At 43.8% G+C, this 18,498-nt stretch overlaps 1 protein-coding gene across 1 annotated transcript in view; it reads left to right on the top strand.

Annotated features, from left to right (window-relative positions):
• The window catches only part of LOC122555674 (uncharacterized), a 260,338-nt gene that overhangs the window by 167,456 nt on the left and 74,384 nt on the right, over positions 1-18,498 (top strand). The window contains exons 26-31 of the mRNA XM_087993923.1: positions 4,967-5,029; positions 5,351-5,458; positions 8,845-9,063; positions 12,198-12,359; positions 14,029-14,196; positions 16,063-16,206. Of these exons, the coding sequence (XP_087850049.1) occupies positions 4,967-5,029; positions 5,351-5,458; positions 8,845-9,063; positions 12,198-12,359; positions 14,029-14,196; positions 16,063-16,206 (864 nt within the window). The remainder of the gene's footprint in view (positions 1-4,966; positions 5,030-5,350; positions 5,459-8,844; positions 9,064-12,197; positions 12,360-14,028; positions 14,197-16,062; positions 16,207-18,498) is intronic.

Below are 18,498 nucleotides of genomic sequence, written 5' to 3'. Positions count from 1 at the left end.
GGGCGATTTCAACTTCCCAAATATTGATTGGAAGCTCTTTAGATCAAGTAGATTGGATGGGGTGGTGTTTGTGCAGTGTATCCAGGAAGCTTTTCTAATACAGTATGTAGATTGTCTGACCAGAGGGGAGGCCATTTTGGATTTGGTACTTGGTAATGAACCGGGACAAGTGATGGGCTTGTTAGTGGGTGAACATTTTGGTGATGGTGACCACAATTCTGTGACTTTCACCTTGGTTATGGAGAGAGATAGGTGCGTGCAACAGGGTAGGTTTTACAATTGGGGGGAGGGTAATTACGATGCTGTAAGACAGGATCTGAGGAGCATAAGTTGGGAGTATAGGCTGTTGGGGAAGGATGTCGTGGAAATGTGGAACTTTTTCAAGGAACAAATACGACGTGTCCTTGATATGTATGTACCGGTCAGGCAGGAAAGAAATGGTCGTGTGAGGGAACCTTGGTTGACGAGGGAGGTTGAATGTCTTGTAAAGAGGAAGAAGGAGGCTTACATAAGGTTGAGGAAACAGGGTTCAGACAGAGCAGTGGAGGGATACAGGATAGCCAGAAGGGACCTGAAGAAAGGGATTAGGAGAGCCAAGAGAGGGCATGAAAAATCTTTGGCGGATAGGATCAAGGATAACCCAAAGGCATTTTATGCGTATGTGAGAAACATGAGAATGACGAGAACGAGGGTAGGTCCAATCAAGGACAGTAGTGGGAGACTGTGTATTGAGTCGGAAGAGATAGGAGAGGTCTTGAATGAATACTTTTCTTCAGTATTTATGAATGAGAGGAACCGTATTGTTGAAGAGGAGAGTGTGAAACGGACTGGTAAGCTAGAGGAGATACATGTTAGGAAGGAAGATGTGTTGGACATTTTGAACAGCTTGAGGATAGACAAGTCCCCCGGGCCTGATGGGATATATCCTAGGATTATGTGGGAAGCAAGAGAGGAAACTGCAGTACCGTTGGCAATGATCTTTTCATCTTCACTGTCAACGGGGGTGGTACCAGGGGACTGGAGAGTGGCGAATGTTGTGCCCCTGTTCAAAAAAGGGAATAGGGATAACCCCGGGAATTACAGGCCAGTTAGTCTTACTTCGGTGGTAGGTAAAGTAATGGAAAGGGTACTGAGGGATAGGATTTATGAGTATCTGGAAAGGCACTGCTTGATTAGGGACAGCCAGCACGGATTTGTGAAGGGTAGGTCTTGCCTTACAAGTCTGATTGAATTCTTTGAGGAGGTGACCAAGCATGTGGCTGAGGGTAGAGCAGTGGATGTAGTATACATGGATTTTAGTAAGGCATTTGATAAGGTTCCCCATGGTAAGCTTATGCGGAAAGTCAGGAGGCATGGGATAGAGGGAAATTTGGCCAATTGGATAGAAAACTGGCTAACCGGTCGAAGTCAGAGAGTGGTGGTAGATGATAAATATTCAGCCTGGAGCCCAGTTACAAGTGGAGTTCCGCAGGGATCAGTTCTAGGTCCTCTGCTGTTCGTAATTTTTATTAATGACTTGGATGAGAGAGTCGAAGGGTGGGTCAGTAAATTTGCAGATGATACAAAGATTGGTGGAGTTGTGGATAGTGAGGAGGGCTCTTGTCGGCTGCAAAGGGACTTGGATATGATGCAGAGCTGGGCTGAGGAGTGGCAGATGGAGTTCAACCCTGCCAAGTGTGAGGTTGTCCATTTTGGAAAGACAAATAAGAATGCGGAATACAGGGTTAACGGTAGGGTTCTTAGTGAGGTGGATGAACAGAGGGATCTTGGGGGTCTATGTACATAGGTCTTTGAAAGTTGCCACTGAGGTGGATAGAGCTTGTAAGAAGGCCTATGGTGTATTAGCGTTCATTAGCAGAGGGATTGAATTCAAGAGTTGTGAAGTGATGTTGCAACTGTACAGGACTTTGGTTAGGCCACATTTGGAGTACTGCGTGCAGTTCTGGTCGCCTCACTTTAGGAAAGATGTGGAAGCTTTGGAGAGGGTGCAGAGAAGATTTACCAGGATGTTGCCTGGAATGGAGAATAGGTCGTACGAGGATAGGTTGAGAGTGCTAGGCCTTTTCTCATTGGAACGGCGAAGGATGAGGGGTGACTTGATAGAGGTTTATAAGATGATCAGAGGAATAGATAGAGTAGACAGTCAGAAACTTTTTCCCCGGGTACAACAGAGTGTTACAAGGGGACATAAATTTAAGGTGAAGGGTGGAAGGTATGGGGGAGATGTCAGGGGTGGGTTCTTTACCCAGAGAGTGGTGGGGGCATGGAATGCGCTGCCTGTGGAAGTGGTAGAGTCAGAATCTTTGGTGACCTTTAAGCAGCAATTGGATAGGTACATGGATGGGTGCTTAAGCTAGGATAAATGTTCGACACAACATCGTGGGCCGAAGGGCCTGTTCTGTGCTGTATTGTTCTATGTTCTATGTTCTATTATGGAGAAATGTATTTATTCCAAGTTCTGTGGATGTCTGGGTGGATTTATTTTCCTTTAAAAAAAAAGGTGACTTTGGACATTTGAACATTTTTTGTCTCAAAATAGTATTTCTTGAAACCGCATGGTTTTGGCTAATTACTGGATTTGTTTTCTGGAAGTCACCTACTTATATTCCTCAGTGCCAGAGAAGAGGTTTCGGTTTGAGCGGTGGTTTGTATGCAGTGGGAGTTAGTGTCCCACCTGCTGAATGAAAGGAGCTTCCCAGCTCAGCTCTCCAGTTCCTGAGCATGCCCGGTGCAGTTACAGGAACACTGATCGAATGGCTCTCATGAGAAGCTTTTGAACAAGCTCATCTCAATGTTGGTGGAAGTGAGGACTGCAGATGCTGGAGATCAGAGTCAAGATTAGAGTGATGCTGGAAAAGCACAGCAGGTCAGGCAGCATCCGAGGAGCAGGAAAATTGACGTTTCGGGCAAAAGCCCTCTCACTGCAACCCCCAGGTCATCTCTTCTGTTCAGATGCTGCATGACCTGCTATGCTTTTCTAATTTCAATGTTGTGTGTGTTGCAGCATTCTGAAGGATGACATTTATACTTTCATATTTCAAATTGTGTTAATGAGCTTTACATCTTCACTCAATCAATCTTGTTCTACAATAAGTCAATAATTTTGTTGTTTATTAACATAACCTGGTCAATGGATATGTTTATTCCAGGATGAACATAAATAAACTTTGCATTTGGCCATGTCATTATCACAGTTATCTATATCTCCCATTGGCTCAGAAAGGGCCCAGTATAAGCCACTCATTGAAGGACAATTAATGATGGGTAACAAACACTGGCCTTGTCAGTGACACACACAAAACACAAAAGAATAAAATTATTACCATGTTGTCAGGAAGATATAGGTCAATGAAGATGACAGGGCAGGTGGGGAGAGCAGTTAATAAAGCTTATAGTGTTCTCAACTTTATAAAGTATAAGAGCAAGGAGGTGATGTTGAATTTGTACAAGACATTTGTTAGACCTCAGCTGGACTATTGTGTAAAGTTGTAGGTGTTACACTATAAGAAAGATGTGAATGTATTGGAGCAAGGGCAGAAGTGATTTACAACAATGGTTCCAGGAATGAGAAACTTCAGTGATGAGGATAGATTGAGGAAGTTGGGACTGTTGTCATGGGAGAGGAGGAGGCTGAGAGGAGATTTGATAGAGATCTGCAAAATGATAAGCAGAAAGGAAGAAGCTGTTCCTGCCTGCAGAAAGAACAAGAACGAGAGGGACATTTAGTGTGACGGCAGAAGAAGCAAAGGTGATATGAGAAAAAAAAACGTATTCACCCGGCGAGTAGGTAGGCACTGCCTGGAAATGTGGAGGAGGCAGGTTCAACTGAGGTATTTCAGAAGGGAGTTGGATGGTTACTTGAACAGAAATGGTGTTGAGGGATATGGGGAAAAGTCAGGAGATTGATGGTAGAACTGGTACAGACACAATGGGCTAAATGGTTGCCTTGTACATTATTATAGTTTTGCCATTCTGTGAAATTAGTAAGTTGATAAAACATTTAATGTTGTGACCAGTGGAGCAGTGGAACAAGAAGGAGGTAGTACACTTGTCCCAACCTGGTCATTACAAATGACAAGAAAATGCTACTGGGCACATCAAGGCAGGCAATCATCTCCTGAGGATGGAATCGAGCAGCTCTGGAACTTTGTGGTTTGATTCTGATTTGTATAAACTTGGCATATTAATGTGGGTCTGATTTTAGTTCTCAGCCAGAGCAATGTGTACTGTATGTAATACTGTAGACTTGGACTTGGTACCTAGGTTATTTCAATAAATCAATAATTTTGCTGGAAATTGTTGGAAAGTTCAAAGAATTCCCCATACATTGAGTTCTTAAACCCAAATGAACACTTACTCCAAACTCCTGAATAAGCATGCTCCAAATTGAATGTTTATTAAATTCAGATTGGGCAAAAATATACTTTCTGATATTATAGAACAAAGAGAACAAAGAAAATTTACAGTCCAAGAACAGGCCCTTTTGCCCTCCAAGCCTGCGCCGATTCAAATCCACTTTCTAAACCTGTCAGTCAATTCCTAAGCATCTGTATCCCTCTACTCCGCACCTACACATGCATCTGTCCAAACGCATCTTAAATGAATCTACCGTGCCTGCCTCTACCACCTCTGCTGGCAACACATTCCAAACACCCACCACCCTCTGTGTGAAGTACTTACCGCATGTATCCCCCTTCAACTTTCCACCTCTCACCTTGAAAACGTGACCTCTCGTTATTGAATCCTTCCCCCTGGGTAAAAAGCTTGTCTCTATCCACCCTGTCTATACCTTTCATGATTTTGTAAACCTCAATCAGGTCCCCCCTCAATCTCCTTTTTTCTAGTGAAAATAAACCTAACCTACTCAACCTCTCTTCATACCTATCTGAAAACTTGTATTTGCAAGCTGTGATTGACCAATGAAGCAGTGATTAAATTAATTATTCCAAAACATCATCTTCCACAGGTGATTCTTCGTGTCCAAGTGTCCAAGGGTCACATGGTCCAAAGGGATTTCCAGGGATGCCAGGTATTGAGCTTGTAATAAACCCAGTCAGATTACTGCATTTCAGAACAGGTGGCAAAGAGACCTATGAAGTAAATGTGAGAGGTAAAATGAGCGGAATAAATGTGATTGAAGTACTCAGAAGCTATAAAATGAGCATTTAAGGTTTTAATGTCCAATGTTCTCTCAGTTAGGTGAATGCCTTATCATCTCTGCACTTTTCTGAACATATTGTAGGTGAGAAAATGGATGTCTATCAGCTAGCTCTTTAATGTTCTGATGTTGCTGCCAGTCAGGTTAGGGTTGCACGCCTGACAATTCACACGTTCTCCTTCCCTTCCACAGGGCCGAAAGGTTTACCGGGAAATCCTGGCAGACCGGGGAATATCGGCTTCGATGGGCTCAAAGGCCTAAAAGGTGAAGCAGGGATTCGGTCATTTGCTGGAGCACAAGGTGTGAAGAGAGAAGACCTTAGCATCTCAAACTGACTCATGTTGTTTTGTCAGTACCCGAAAAAAAACCTGTTTGTAAATTGCAATTCAGAAACAATATGGCTCCTCTGTATAAGAGAGATTGAGCAGTTTAGGCCAAAATTGCCTGGAATTTGGAATAATGAAATAAGATCTGTGTTTTATAAGATGCTAAAGGGGATTGACCAAGTAAACATCGAGATGGTGTTTCCTCATGTGGTGAAAATGGGTACTACAGATGTTGGAGATTAGAGTCAAGATTAGAGTGGTTCTGGAAAAGCACAACAGGTCAGGCAGCTGGATGATGAAGGGCTTTTGCCCGAAACGACGATTTTCCTGCTCCTCGGATGCTGCCAGATCTGCTGGGCTTTTACAACACCACTCTCATCGTGACTGTTTCCTCATATGGGACAGTCTAGAATGAGAGGTCATGGTTTAAAGATAAGGGGCAGCAGATTAAAATGGAGAAATGATTTCTCTCAAAATGCCCTGGATGCTGGGACATTGAGTAAATTTAAGGAAGGTAGACAGTTTTTTAATTTATCTGTTGAAGGGTTCTGGAGAACAGGCAGGAAAGTGAAGGGTCTTCTTATTTATTTGTGTGATATGGGCATTTCTGGCTGGCTAGCATGTATTGCCTGTTCCTAGTTGCCCTTGAGAAGGTGGGGATGAGCTGCCTTCTTAAACTGCTGCAGTCCATGTGCTGTAGATTTACCCACAATGCTCTTAGGGAGGGAATTCCAGAGCAAGATAAGATCAGTCATTAACGTATTAAATAGCAGAGCAGTTCCGAAGGCTGAATGGCCTGCTCCCATTCCCGCTCCAAGCTCCTCTTGTCTTATGTAAGTGGACAATATTGGCCAGTTTTGCCACTGAATTGGCTTGATCTAGAGTCAAGGCGCTAAGCAATCTGTGTATGCAAATGAGAGATGTAGCTTACAAATGGATTCTAGATTCCGAGGCTCCGACTGGTCGGGCAATAGCTCTCCTTTTAGTTCTGTGTATAGACTCCCGGCCTGTGCTGAATGAATTAATCTAAAACAGAATCACAACGGTTGGCTTTCATTTTCTCCAGCTTTCTTTTACTCTCCTGCACGATTTCACTCTATTTTTCATAATCACTGTTTGCCTCAATGTTTCTATCCCCCACTTTCTTAATCACTACTTCTGTGGCTGTTTTCTGAGTGTGGATCTTGTATGATGTCTAAGTTCTGTTTTGAAGTGTTGCGACTGCCCTAGTCCTATCTACAGCCCGGCGAAAGTAGGTACTGCAGATACTGGAGATCAGAGTTTAGATCAGAGTGGTGCTGGAAAGGCACAGCAGGTCAGGCAGCATCCGAGGAGCAGGAAAATCGGGCAAAAGCCCTTCGTCAAGAATGTGCTTTTCCAGCACCACTTTAATCCTACCTACAGCTCCTCCATGCTGCAGTCTTACTTTGTAAACACTTCCCACAACCTCTGACGTGGACCTGTTTATCCCAAGCTTAATGGTCTGGTAATTGTCATTACTTAATGGCCTCACTTCTGTTCTCTCCGCACAATCTGTCAGCTTTTCATTTCCAAATTCAGGAATGGGAACAGAGGGGTCAAGTTTTAGGGACCGGGTGGGTAAGCAAACAGATGGGGATTTGGAATATTGCGTTCAGTTCTGGTGTCCCTGCTACAGGAAAAATGTTGTGAATCTTGAAAGGGTGCAGAAAAGATTTACAAGGACGTTGCCAGGATTAGGGGGTTTGAGCTATAGGGAGAGGCTGAATAGGCTGGGGCTGTTTTCTCTGGAGCGTCGAAGGCTGAGGGGTGACCTTATAGAGGTTTGTAAAGTCATGAGGGACATGGATAGGATAAATAGACAAGGTCTTTTTTCCAAGGTAGGGGAATCCAGAACTAGAGGGCATAGGTTTAGGGCGACAGGGGAAAGATTTAAAAGGGACCTAAGGGGCAACTTTTTCACACAACGGGTGTTGTGTGTATGGAATGAGCTGCCAGAGGAAGTGGGGAGGCTGGTAAACTACATCATTTAAAAGGCATCTGGATGGGTGTATGAATAGAAGGGTTTGGAGGGATATGGGCCAAGTGCTGGCAAATAGGACTACATTAGGTTAGGATATCTGGCCGAGTTGGGGCGAAGGATCAGTTTCTGTGCTGTATGACTCCATAATACCCTGGGAGATTGCCGTGTTGAGCACAGGCCACCTCCAATTGATGGATCTCCCCTTCTTTCTGTTTGAAAAACCAGGTGACTTATTCTTGCCCACCTGCCCAAACTAACCACAACATGGTATGATGATATATGGGTCGATGGTATAATATTTGGATTAAATATCTTCAAAACAAGCTAACTTACTTATTTTCGATTTTCTTTTAAAAAGAGGATGTGCTGCCAATTTTGGATATTCCTGGGACTTGTTTAGGGTGGATGAAGATGAGGTGGGAGAGCCACTTCTCATATGACCATTCTATAGAGCTAGTGTAGACCATTCTGCCCATAACTCATGATAGCATCATGACTGATCCAGTTGTGACCTGAATTCCTCCTTCCTGTCAGACCCCCCATTACTTTTATCTCCCTTGTAGATCAAAAATCTGTCAAAACCAACCTTGAATATGTTCAAAGAGCCAGTCTTCACTTAAATAGAATTCCAAATACTAACAACCCTCAGAAGTAATTCCTCCTCTTCTTTTATCTAATGTTGGGACTCTCCCACATGAAAACTGTTGCCCCTGTCTTGCCCCATGTGGGGAAACAGCCTCCAACAATCCATCCTATCAGACATACCACCCCCCCACCCCACCACCATCATTCAGAATCCAACACGTTTCAAGGAGATCACCTTTCATTCTTCTAAAGTCCAGTGAGTAAAAGCCTAACTTTTTTTTTTAACTTTCCCTCAGCTCAGCAAGCAGCCCAGTGCATCTTCTCTAAACAGTGTTCACTGCAAATAGTCTCCTTAGTAAGAAGACCAGACCTGTACAGATGCAGTCTCACCAATGACCCATAGCATTGGAGCAAGCCTTTCCTACAATGCGGTATTTAGGAAGAACCCAGGTAGATTTGGAAATGGTAACAATACTTGAGAAATGAGTAGTAAAGGCCAAGGAAGATTACTAAAATCCAGCAGGATACAAACGGATACATCGGGAAGGTAATGGTTCTCTAAAGATAAATAGTAGTAATATTTCTCACCAGTATCTCCAGTAGCACGATTCTGCCAGTAACATTTGGGAGGGTAAAATGACTACTCAGGATCTGCAGCGGTTGGGTGAGCATGTTAGACGATAATACAGACCTATGCTTTTTCAGTTTGACTTTCTAACACATTGGTTGTTCCTTGGAGCAGTGCAGCTAAATTACAGCTTTCGGTTCCTCAGGTTTGCAAGGTTTTACTGGTGACCCCGGTCCTCAAGGACCTCCTGGACGAACAGAAAATGGAGCACAAGGTTTTCCAGGTACTCCTGGTATTCAGGGAGAAAAAGGTCCACCTGGTGACTCATACGATGGTCCTCCAGGGACCCCTGGATCTCTCGGAAGAAGAGGATCATCAGGTGCAGTTGGAGATACTGGAGGTCCAGGGCCACCAGGAAGGCAAGGTGACTTCCAAAAGCCAATTCTTACATTGGTGTCTCGTTTATGCAAATACATTTGTCCTGAGGCTTCATGCTTAATTGGTTGCAGTCGTGTTTGATGTCTTAAATTGATTTGCATCACATCCCTGTTTTGAAATGAACTTGATAGGGATCTTCAGTACAGGATAGAGACCCAGCAACATTGGTTCGGAGATGCCGGTGTTGGACTGGGGTGTACAAAGTTAAAAATCACACAACACCAGGTTATAGTCCAACAGGTTTAATTGGAAGCACTAGCTTTCGGAGCGCTGCTCCTTCATCAGTTGGTTGTGGAGGACACAATTGTAAGACACAGAATTTATAGCAAATGTTTACAGTGTGGTGTAACTGAAATTACACATTGAAAAATACCTTGATTGTTTGTTAAGTCTCTCATCTGTTAGAATGACCATGTTAACTTCACTTCTTTCATATGTAAATCACAAAACGTTTTTTAAAAGTTATATTCTCAGGTTAACTGTAACAATAGGTGTCAGCCCAGATAAGTGTTAAAGGTATTAGCCCCCTGTGTGCTGCTGTCTGTGCCATAATCACCTGATGAAGGAGCAACATTGGGTTTGAGATGGCTTATGGGATATCATCAGTGCACAACGTTCTACAATTGGAGCAGAATTTTCTCAGGAAATTGTTTACTTTTGGAATGTCTCTAATTCGTCACGTTTAAAAACATCAAACTGTGAAGAGTAAACTCAGATAGCAGTAACAGTACATATAACACCTTTTCATGATCTGTGGTAATTGGAAAATGAAGCAAATATGTTGATGTTAAATTAATTAATTAACAAGTTCATAGCTCCTTGAAAGTAGAGTCTCAGGTAGATAGGATAGTGAAGAAGGCATTTAGCATGCTTTCCTTTATTGGTCAGAGGATTGAGTACAGGAGTTGGAAGGTCATGTTGCAGCTGTACAGGACATTGGTTAGGCCACTGTTGGAATATTGCATGCAATTCTGGTCTCTTTCCTATGGGAAGGATGTTGAGGAACTTGAAAGGGTTCAGAAAAGATTTACAAGGTATGTTGCCAGGTTTGGAGGATTTGAGCTATAGGGAGAGGCTAAATAGGCTGGGGCTGTTTTCCCTGGAGCGTCGGACGCTAAGGGATGACCTTATAGAGGTTTATAAAATCATGAGGAGCATGGATAGGGTAAATAGACAAGGTCTTTTCCCTGGGGTGGGGGAGTCCAGAACTAGAGGACATAGGTTTAGGGTGAAAGGGGAAAGATATAAAAGAGACCTAAGGGGCAACTTTTTCACGCAGAGGGTGGTATGTGTATGGAATGAGCTGCTGGAGAATGTGGTGGAGGCTGGTACAATTACAACATTTAAGAGGCATTTGGATGGGTATATGAATAGGAAGGGTTTGGAGGGATATGGGCCGAGTGCTGGCAGGTGGGTCTAGATTAGGTTGGGATATCTGGTCGGCATGGACGGGTTGGACTGAAACGTTTGTTTCCGTGCTGTACATCTCTATGACTCTATAATTTGGATATTTAAATATTTAACTCATTAAAATGCATCAGTATCATTGAGCCTCTCCCTTAGGAAACCCCTTTCCCTTTTGATTCCTGTTTGCTGGTGTATTGGACAGCTGAATGAACTAGCCAACAGGTCATGTACGTGCAATTCTTGTCATTTCCATTTAGCGCTGAGAAGTATTGTTCAGCATTGAAATTCCAGTGCCAATTTATCGAATAGAACAAAGGGTTGAAGTAGCCGCCATGCATTCTTTCTTTTATTTGCTGATTAATGCACTAATAATAACTTCCTTTTAGCACAACTTTAACACAATCACTGATACACTGGTATAGTTGAGAAAAGAAGTGAATCAAACAGTCAGGTCAGGCAGGGTCAAAGCACAGACCAAGGTAGGACTGATAAATTAAACTGCATTTATTTCAATACAAGAGACCTAACAGGGAAGGCAGATGAACTCTGGACATGGTTAGGAACATGAGACTGGGAGATCAGAGCAATTACAGAAACATGGCTGAGGGATGGGCAGGACTGGCAGCTTAATGTCTCAGGATACAAATGCTACAGGAAGGATAGAAAGGGAGGCAAGAGAGGAGGGGGAGTGGCGTTTTTGATAAGGGATAGCATTACAGCTGTGCTGAGGGAGGATATTCCCGGAAATACATCCAGGGAAGTTATTTGGGAGGAACTGAGAAATAAGAAAGGGATGATCACCTTGGTTTATTGCTGATGAAGGGCTTTTGCCCAAAACGTCGATTTCGAAGTTCCTTGGATGCTGCCTGACCTGCTGTGCTCTTCCAGCACCACTAATCCAGAATCTGGTTTCCAGCATCTGCAGTTATTGTTTTTACCTGATTAGGGATAGTCAACATGGCTTTGTGCGTGGGAAATCATGTCTCACAAACGTGATTGAGTTTATGGGGGAGTGGTATGTTCAGAGGAGACTGTGGGGGAGGGGAATGTTTAGGGGGCGAGTGAGGAGCAGAGGATTGTTCAGGAGGACAATGTGGGGGTGGGGAATATTCAGGGAGAGGGTGGGGGAGGGGAATGTTCAGGGGGAAAGTGTGGGGGATTCTCTTGATCCCTTGCCAACAGGACAATTTGGTGGATAAAGTTCCATTCAGGCTGTCAAGAATTAACTGGCAAGCTTGTCAGCAAATCATGAGAGCTGATTTTGAAGTGGCTTCCTCAACATCTGATCCAGAGTGATCTACTCTGGCAGATCATTGCCCTGGTTCTGGGGGCTTAGACAGTGAGGATGTTTGCTCCTGCTCTCGCTGGGGGATGGGGTATGTCTGAGGCTGCTCCTTGTTCCCTGTCCCGGCCACCAGGTGACCCCATATTTGGCCAAATGGACTGCCCACCACACTGGGAAGGCAGGGAGTTGGGCTGAGGTACTGAACTGGACATTCATGAATTCTTCAAAATCTTAAATAGTCAAGAGCTGTGTAGGTCGCTCTGGACCTTCTCTTCCACTTGCTGTGATGCCAAGAAGGAGCCAAGTATCTCCCTGGGATGGGTGCATCTCCTTTTGTCACCTCCCTCACCACCTCCTCCGAGAAGGGTTCGGTTGTGGCCTTTGTTTCTGTTCTAAGGAACGATAATTATTTGCTTCTGTTTTTTCAGGGCGTGATGGAGTTCCAGGATTTCCTGGACTTAAAGGGCTCCAAGGCAATCCAGGCCTAGTTGGACAGGCCGGGCCTCCTGGCCCACCCGGTTTCCCTGCAGAGAAAGGCGAGCCAGGCCCCATTGGGCAGCCTGGGCCTCCCGGGATACGTGGACCCTCAGGTGAAGGGTTTATAATACAGTTACACTCGTGTACACATACACACATGTACACACACACGTACACTCTCAGACACAGACACACACCCACTAATACACATTGACCTACACACATACACTCTCAGACACACAAACAGAAATACACAGGAACCTACACACCTACACTCTCAGACACAGATACACACCCATAAATACACAGGGACCTACACACGTACACTCTCAGACACAGATACACACCCACAAATACACAGGGACCTACACACATACACACTCAGATACACACCCACAAATACACAGGGACCTACACACGTACACGCTCAGACACAGAGACACAAATAGACAGGGACCTACACATGTACACGCTCAGACACAGAGACACAAATAGACAGGAACATACACACATACACTCTCAGACACAGACACACACTCACAAATACACAGGGACCTACATACATACACTCTTGGTCACAGACACACAAATACAACCACGATGTAATGACAGGACATGATTCCAACTAATTGTGTTTGCATAGCCAGGATTTTTACAGTTGGTTGTGGGGTATGTCTGAAAGAGCCCTCAGTCTAATGTTTAAATCAGACTCCCACAGCACAGTTGGAAGTGCTTGAGGTTCCCAGGGCTCACAAAATGCAAACTGTGGGATCAAGCACAGGTGATTCCTCAAGGAGATCATCTGGTATGATTGGCTGAATGTGCCCCCACAAACCCCATAGTCCAGTACCTTCTTCCTGGTGAACTGTTCATCCAACTCCCACTGCCTCTTGTCTCACAATCTCTTCCAGTCTTCCTTAGCTTCCAGTGGTCCTGACACTGCGCTATGACCTTTTACAATCCAGACTCTTGTCCTTTCTCCCATGTTGTCGGTCTCAGTTATCAGGCAGCATCCCAAATCCCAACCTCTACCTCCCACTGCTGCTTTCATAGACAGACCCTTGGCAATTTGTTCAGCTGATAGAAAAGAAAGTTTTTTTTGTCACATTTTTGGGATTTCTGGCTTTCTCCTGCTCACTGCCCGGCTCCTCTCCAACATCAGCTGTTGATTTCAGTTAATGTGGAAGCTCCCCTCCTACCTTCTGGTAATGGCTCCCGTTTCTTTCTTCAAAGCGTATCTTAATAATGTCGAACTGACGTGGTGAGATACATGGGATTTGTTCAGAACCTTTACGCTCGCAATCATTCACCAAATTGATTTCACAGGTCAACCATTTCCTTCAGATTTACAATGTGTCTCCCTCACAAACCTCAGGCCTACATTTCCCATCGAAACGCACAGCCAGGTCACTGTTACACGTCCTTCCTGCAGTGCTCTACTCATTAGATTTTCCTTGTTACACCACATTTTTGTAAAACTCCGCTCTGCAAGGAAATCCCATTGGAGTTTTAGTGATTGGCAATTCATTTTTCATTGTTCTCTTGCTTGCTGTGAAACTCATTTAAACGAAGCTGCAATTTAGCTTTATGTTTCACTATAAGATTCACAATAGGCCTTTGTGCTTTGTTGGGGTAGAGTACATTGTGTGATTAATACAAATATTATATGATAAGAAATATAATTGCACATATGCATCAGAGAGAATTAACCCTTACAGTTATTTTATTTTAATGTGTGCATAAGTAAAACTACCTGAATCTTTACTATTTTTCCTGTTTCAGGCCCATGTCTGAAAGGGTTACCAGGAAATCCTGGAGCTTTAGGCCCATCAGGGATGAAGGGTCTTAAAGGAATTCCTGGAAATCTGGGAATGCCGGGTTCAATTGGCATGCAAGGCCAACCAGGTCCGATGGGCACCAATGGGATCCCTGGCTTTCTTGGTCCAGCTGGTAAGTGATAGCGAGTGTCATGTACTTCCCCCCCCCCTGTGGAGTATTTATCCAATGCAGAGTAGGGACAGTCTTAGTGAGAGAGGCACAATGGCTTCATGGTATTATTGGTATTAATCCAGAGACCCAGACCCAAAGTTCGGGAGACACAAGTTTAAATCCTGCCACAGCAGATAGTGGAATTTGAATTCAATTTAATTTTAAGAGTGAACTTTTGACCATGAAACCATTGTTGATTGTTGGAAAAACCCATCTGGGTCACTATTGTCCTTTAGAGAAGGAAACTGCCATCCTTACCTGGTCTGGCCTGCATGTGACTCCAGACCCACAGCGATGGGGTTAATTCTTAACTGCCCTTTTGGCAATTAGGGATGGGCAATAAATGCTGGCCTAGCCAGTGATGCCCACATCCTGTGAATGAATGAAAATAACGAGTGGAAAACCAGGTGAATCTTATTTATAATGGAAATTATTCAGCATATAACCTCGGCCCTTTTACAAAGTGTCTAATTGCCTTCTAATTACGTTTTACCTGAGAGAGCCCATTGCCATCTTGCCAAGTAGTTATTAAAAATAATGAGTACACATTATGAAGCAATTCCATAATGAAAATGTGAGAAAATTACATAATTGCGAAATCAGTGGGTTTTATTTTTGTAGTTATTTAACAGAAAGATTTCCAGCACATCAGGTCTCAGCATAGGAATTGTATTGCTCGTGTGAAAATCACATCTGAATCCCGCTCTAATCTAATTTCTGGTTGTACCTGTATTGATCACTGGAGCTAAGAAGAAGTTTCTTTCCCTGTGTGTCTTCTCCCCTCCCATGGACCTAGTGGCTATAGATTCTTCAGACAATTGGCTGTTTCTAATGGGAGAGTGTCAAGGGTGATCCTCACCTCCCTGCGCGCACATACACATGCACACACACTCTTTCTTTCTTTCTTTCTCTCTCTCTCTCAGACACACTCTCTCAGACACACACACTCTCTCTCTCACACACACACTCTTTCAGACACACACACACTCTCTCTCAGGCACTCTCTCAGACACACACATATACACACACACGCGCACACATATACACACACACTTTCTCTCACACACACACTCGTGCACACACACACTCAAGCACACACACACACACTCACGTGCACACACACACTCACTCATGCACACATATATACAGACACATACACACACATATACTCACAGTACCTTGCAATTAAAATGTGGGAATGATTATATACATATATACACATTCTCTCTATCTCACACACACACACACACAGGCACATACACACACACACAGGCACATGCACAAAGGCATGCACAAACAGAGATGCACAGCAGAAACACAAACACATTTGCATACCCACACACTCACACGCACACACTCACTATCACACACAGTCACACATGCACACTCTCACATACACACTCACTATCACACACAAACGGATGAACATGCATACATTCACACAACCTAATACTCGCACACACACAGATACACATGCACTTTCACACTCGCAGTGACTCACACTCTCTCTCACATACACACTCACACATACATGCACATACTTACACTTGCACTTAGTCACAGTCACTCACACACTATTAGCTTTCTTGTTACATTATTAGAGAAAATTCAGTCCTTGCTTTATTTTAGATGAAATTGTTTCAGATTCAGAATCAGACACAAGGTAAAATCATTCAGTCATCTGAGGAGGAGCGGTAAATGTTAAGAAAGAGATGACTGGTTGGGGGTGAGGTGGGGTGAGGGTGTAATAGCAATTTCTGAGGAGTACCTGCCTGGAGGTGTGTGTGCGATCATTGACCCACTGTGGATATTGTTTTCATGGATTAGGCAACAAAGGGAGCCAAGGCCTTCAGGGATATCCAGGAGCAACAGGTCCACGTGGATTTCCAGGAATTCCTGGACCACCAGGACAACCAGGGAATGATGGAATAAGAGGCACTGATGGTGACCTTGGATTAAGAGGAAGAAAAGGTATCAATCGTGGGATTTTTTTTACATGTTCCTTTAGGAATGTATTGCAATATTTTCTTTGGAAATGTTGTCTAAAATAGCAACAATTAACCATGCAATCAGCATTTTTATTATGGTAGTGAATTGGAGCATGAGGGTTATGAGTCCATCTCTCTCTCTCTTTTCAAAAACTTCTTCCTTTCTATGTTCTGCAAAACAAACGATTCTACAACCACGCACCAGACGCTGCGTTCTTGAGTTCATTATTTGAAAGAGTGTGAAGAGTACATTTTCTGTCTCCCCTATTTGCTTTCTGCATGGTCCTTCCAATGGCCCAATGTGAATGAACATCCACTATATACAAAATTGTTCACAATTTGGGCCATTTTTCTCAGAGTTCTAAAATAGTTACCGAAAGGAAATGTACAAATGAAGCTATTTCCTTGAAGATGAATTTTATTTTCTGGATTGTTTGAGCTGAAACTACTTGTTGCAAAATCCAAATAAGGAACATTACATTAAACTTTATTTTATTGTTTTGATAACTATTAAGCATTGCATGCTGCAATAAAGGCTAATTAATTGACCAGATATAGGTGTCTATAACACCATTTATACATTGGCAGTCACTCCTTTGATAATCTCTTGGATAGTGGTTTTATTAGAGTCATAGTGTCATGGAGATGTACAGCATGGAAACAGACCCTTCGGTCCAACCTGTCCATGCCGACCAGATATCCCAACCCAATCTAGTCCCACCTGCCAGCACCCGGCCCATATCCCTCCAAACCCTTCCTATTCATATACCCATCCAAATGCTTCTTAACTGTTGCAATTGTACCAGCCTCCACCACATCCTCTGCAGCTCATTCCATACATGTACCATCCTCTGCGTGAAAAAATTGCCCTTTAGGTCTCTTTTATATTTTTCTCCTCTCACCCTAAACCTATGCCCTCTAGTTCTGGACTCCCCCAACCCAGGGAAAAGACGTTGTCTATTTATTCTATCCATGCCCCTCATAATTTTGTAAACCTCTATAAGGTCACCCCTCAGCCTCCGACACTCCAGGGAAAACAGCCCCACCTGTTCAGCCTCTCCCTATAGCTCAAATCCTCCAACCCTGGCAACATCCTTGTAAATCGTTTCTGAACCCTTTCATAACATCTTTCCGATAGGAAGGAGACCAGAATTGCACGCAATATTCCAACAGTGGCCTAACCAATGTCCTGTACAGCCGCAACATGACCTCCCAACTCCTGTACTCAATACTCTGACCAATAAAGGAAAGCATACCAAACGCCGCCTTCACTATCCTATCTACCTGCGACTCCACTTTCAAGGAGCTATGAACCTGCACTCCAAGGTCTCTCTGTTCAACAACACTCCCCAGGATCTTACCATTAAGTGTGTAAGTCCTGCTCAGATTTGCTTTCCCAAAATGCAGCACCTCGCTTTATCCGAATTAAACTCCATCTGCCACTTCTCAGCCCATTGGCCCATCTAATCAAGATCCTGTTGTAATCTGAGGTAACCCTCTTCGCTGTCCACTACGCCTCCAATTTTGGTGTCATCTGCAAACTTACTAACTGTACCTCTTATGCTCGCATCCAAATCATTTATATAAATGACAAAAAGTAGAGGACCCAGCACCGATCCTTGTGGCACTCCACTGGTCACAGGCCTCCAGTCTGAAAAACAACCCTCCACCACCACCCTCTGTCTTCTATCTTTGAGCCAGTTCTGTATCCAAATGGCTAGTTCTCCCTGTATTCCATGGGATCTAACCTTGCTAACTAGTCTCCCATGGGTAACCTTGTCGAACGCCTTACTGAAGTCCATATAGATCACATCTACAGGTCTGCCCTCATCAATCTTCTTTGTTACTTCCTCAAAAAGCTCAAACAAGTTTGTGAGACATGCTTTCCCACGCACAAAGCCATGTTAACTATCCCTTGCCTTTTCAAATACATGTACATCCTGTCCCTCAGGATTCCCTCCAACAACTTGCCCACCACTGAGGTCAGGCTCACCGGTCTATAGTTCCCTGGCTTGTCTTTACCGCCCTTCTTAAACAGTGGCACCACTTTTGCCAACCTCCAGTCTTCTATCACCTCACCTGTGATTATCGATGATACAAATATCTCAGCAAGAGGCCCAACAATCACTTCTCTCGGCTTCCCACAGAGTTCTCGGGTACACCTGATCAGGTCCTGGGGATTTATCCACCTTTAACCATTTCAAAACATCCAGCACTTCCTTCTCTGTAATCTGGACATTTTGCAAGATGTCACCATCTATTTCCCTACAGTCTA

This window comes from Chiloscyllium plagiosum, unplaced genomic scaffold, assembly GCF_037043375.1.
Source record: "Chiloscyllium plagiosum isolate Xiang-an unplaced genomic scaffold, Cpla_swu_hap1 HiC_scaffold_13, whole genome shotgun sequence".
In the NCBI taxonomy this organism is placed as follows: domain Eukaryota; kingdom Metazoa; phylum Chordata; class Chondrichthyes; order Orectolobiformes; family Hemiscylliidae; genus Chiloscyllium; species Chiloscyllium plagiosum.
The sequence above is the reverse complement of the archived record's forward strand: the minus strand, read 5'-3'. Positions and strand labels throughout refer to the sequence as shown.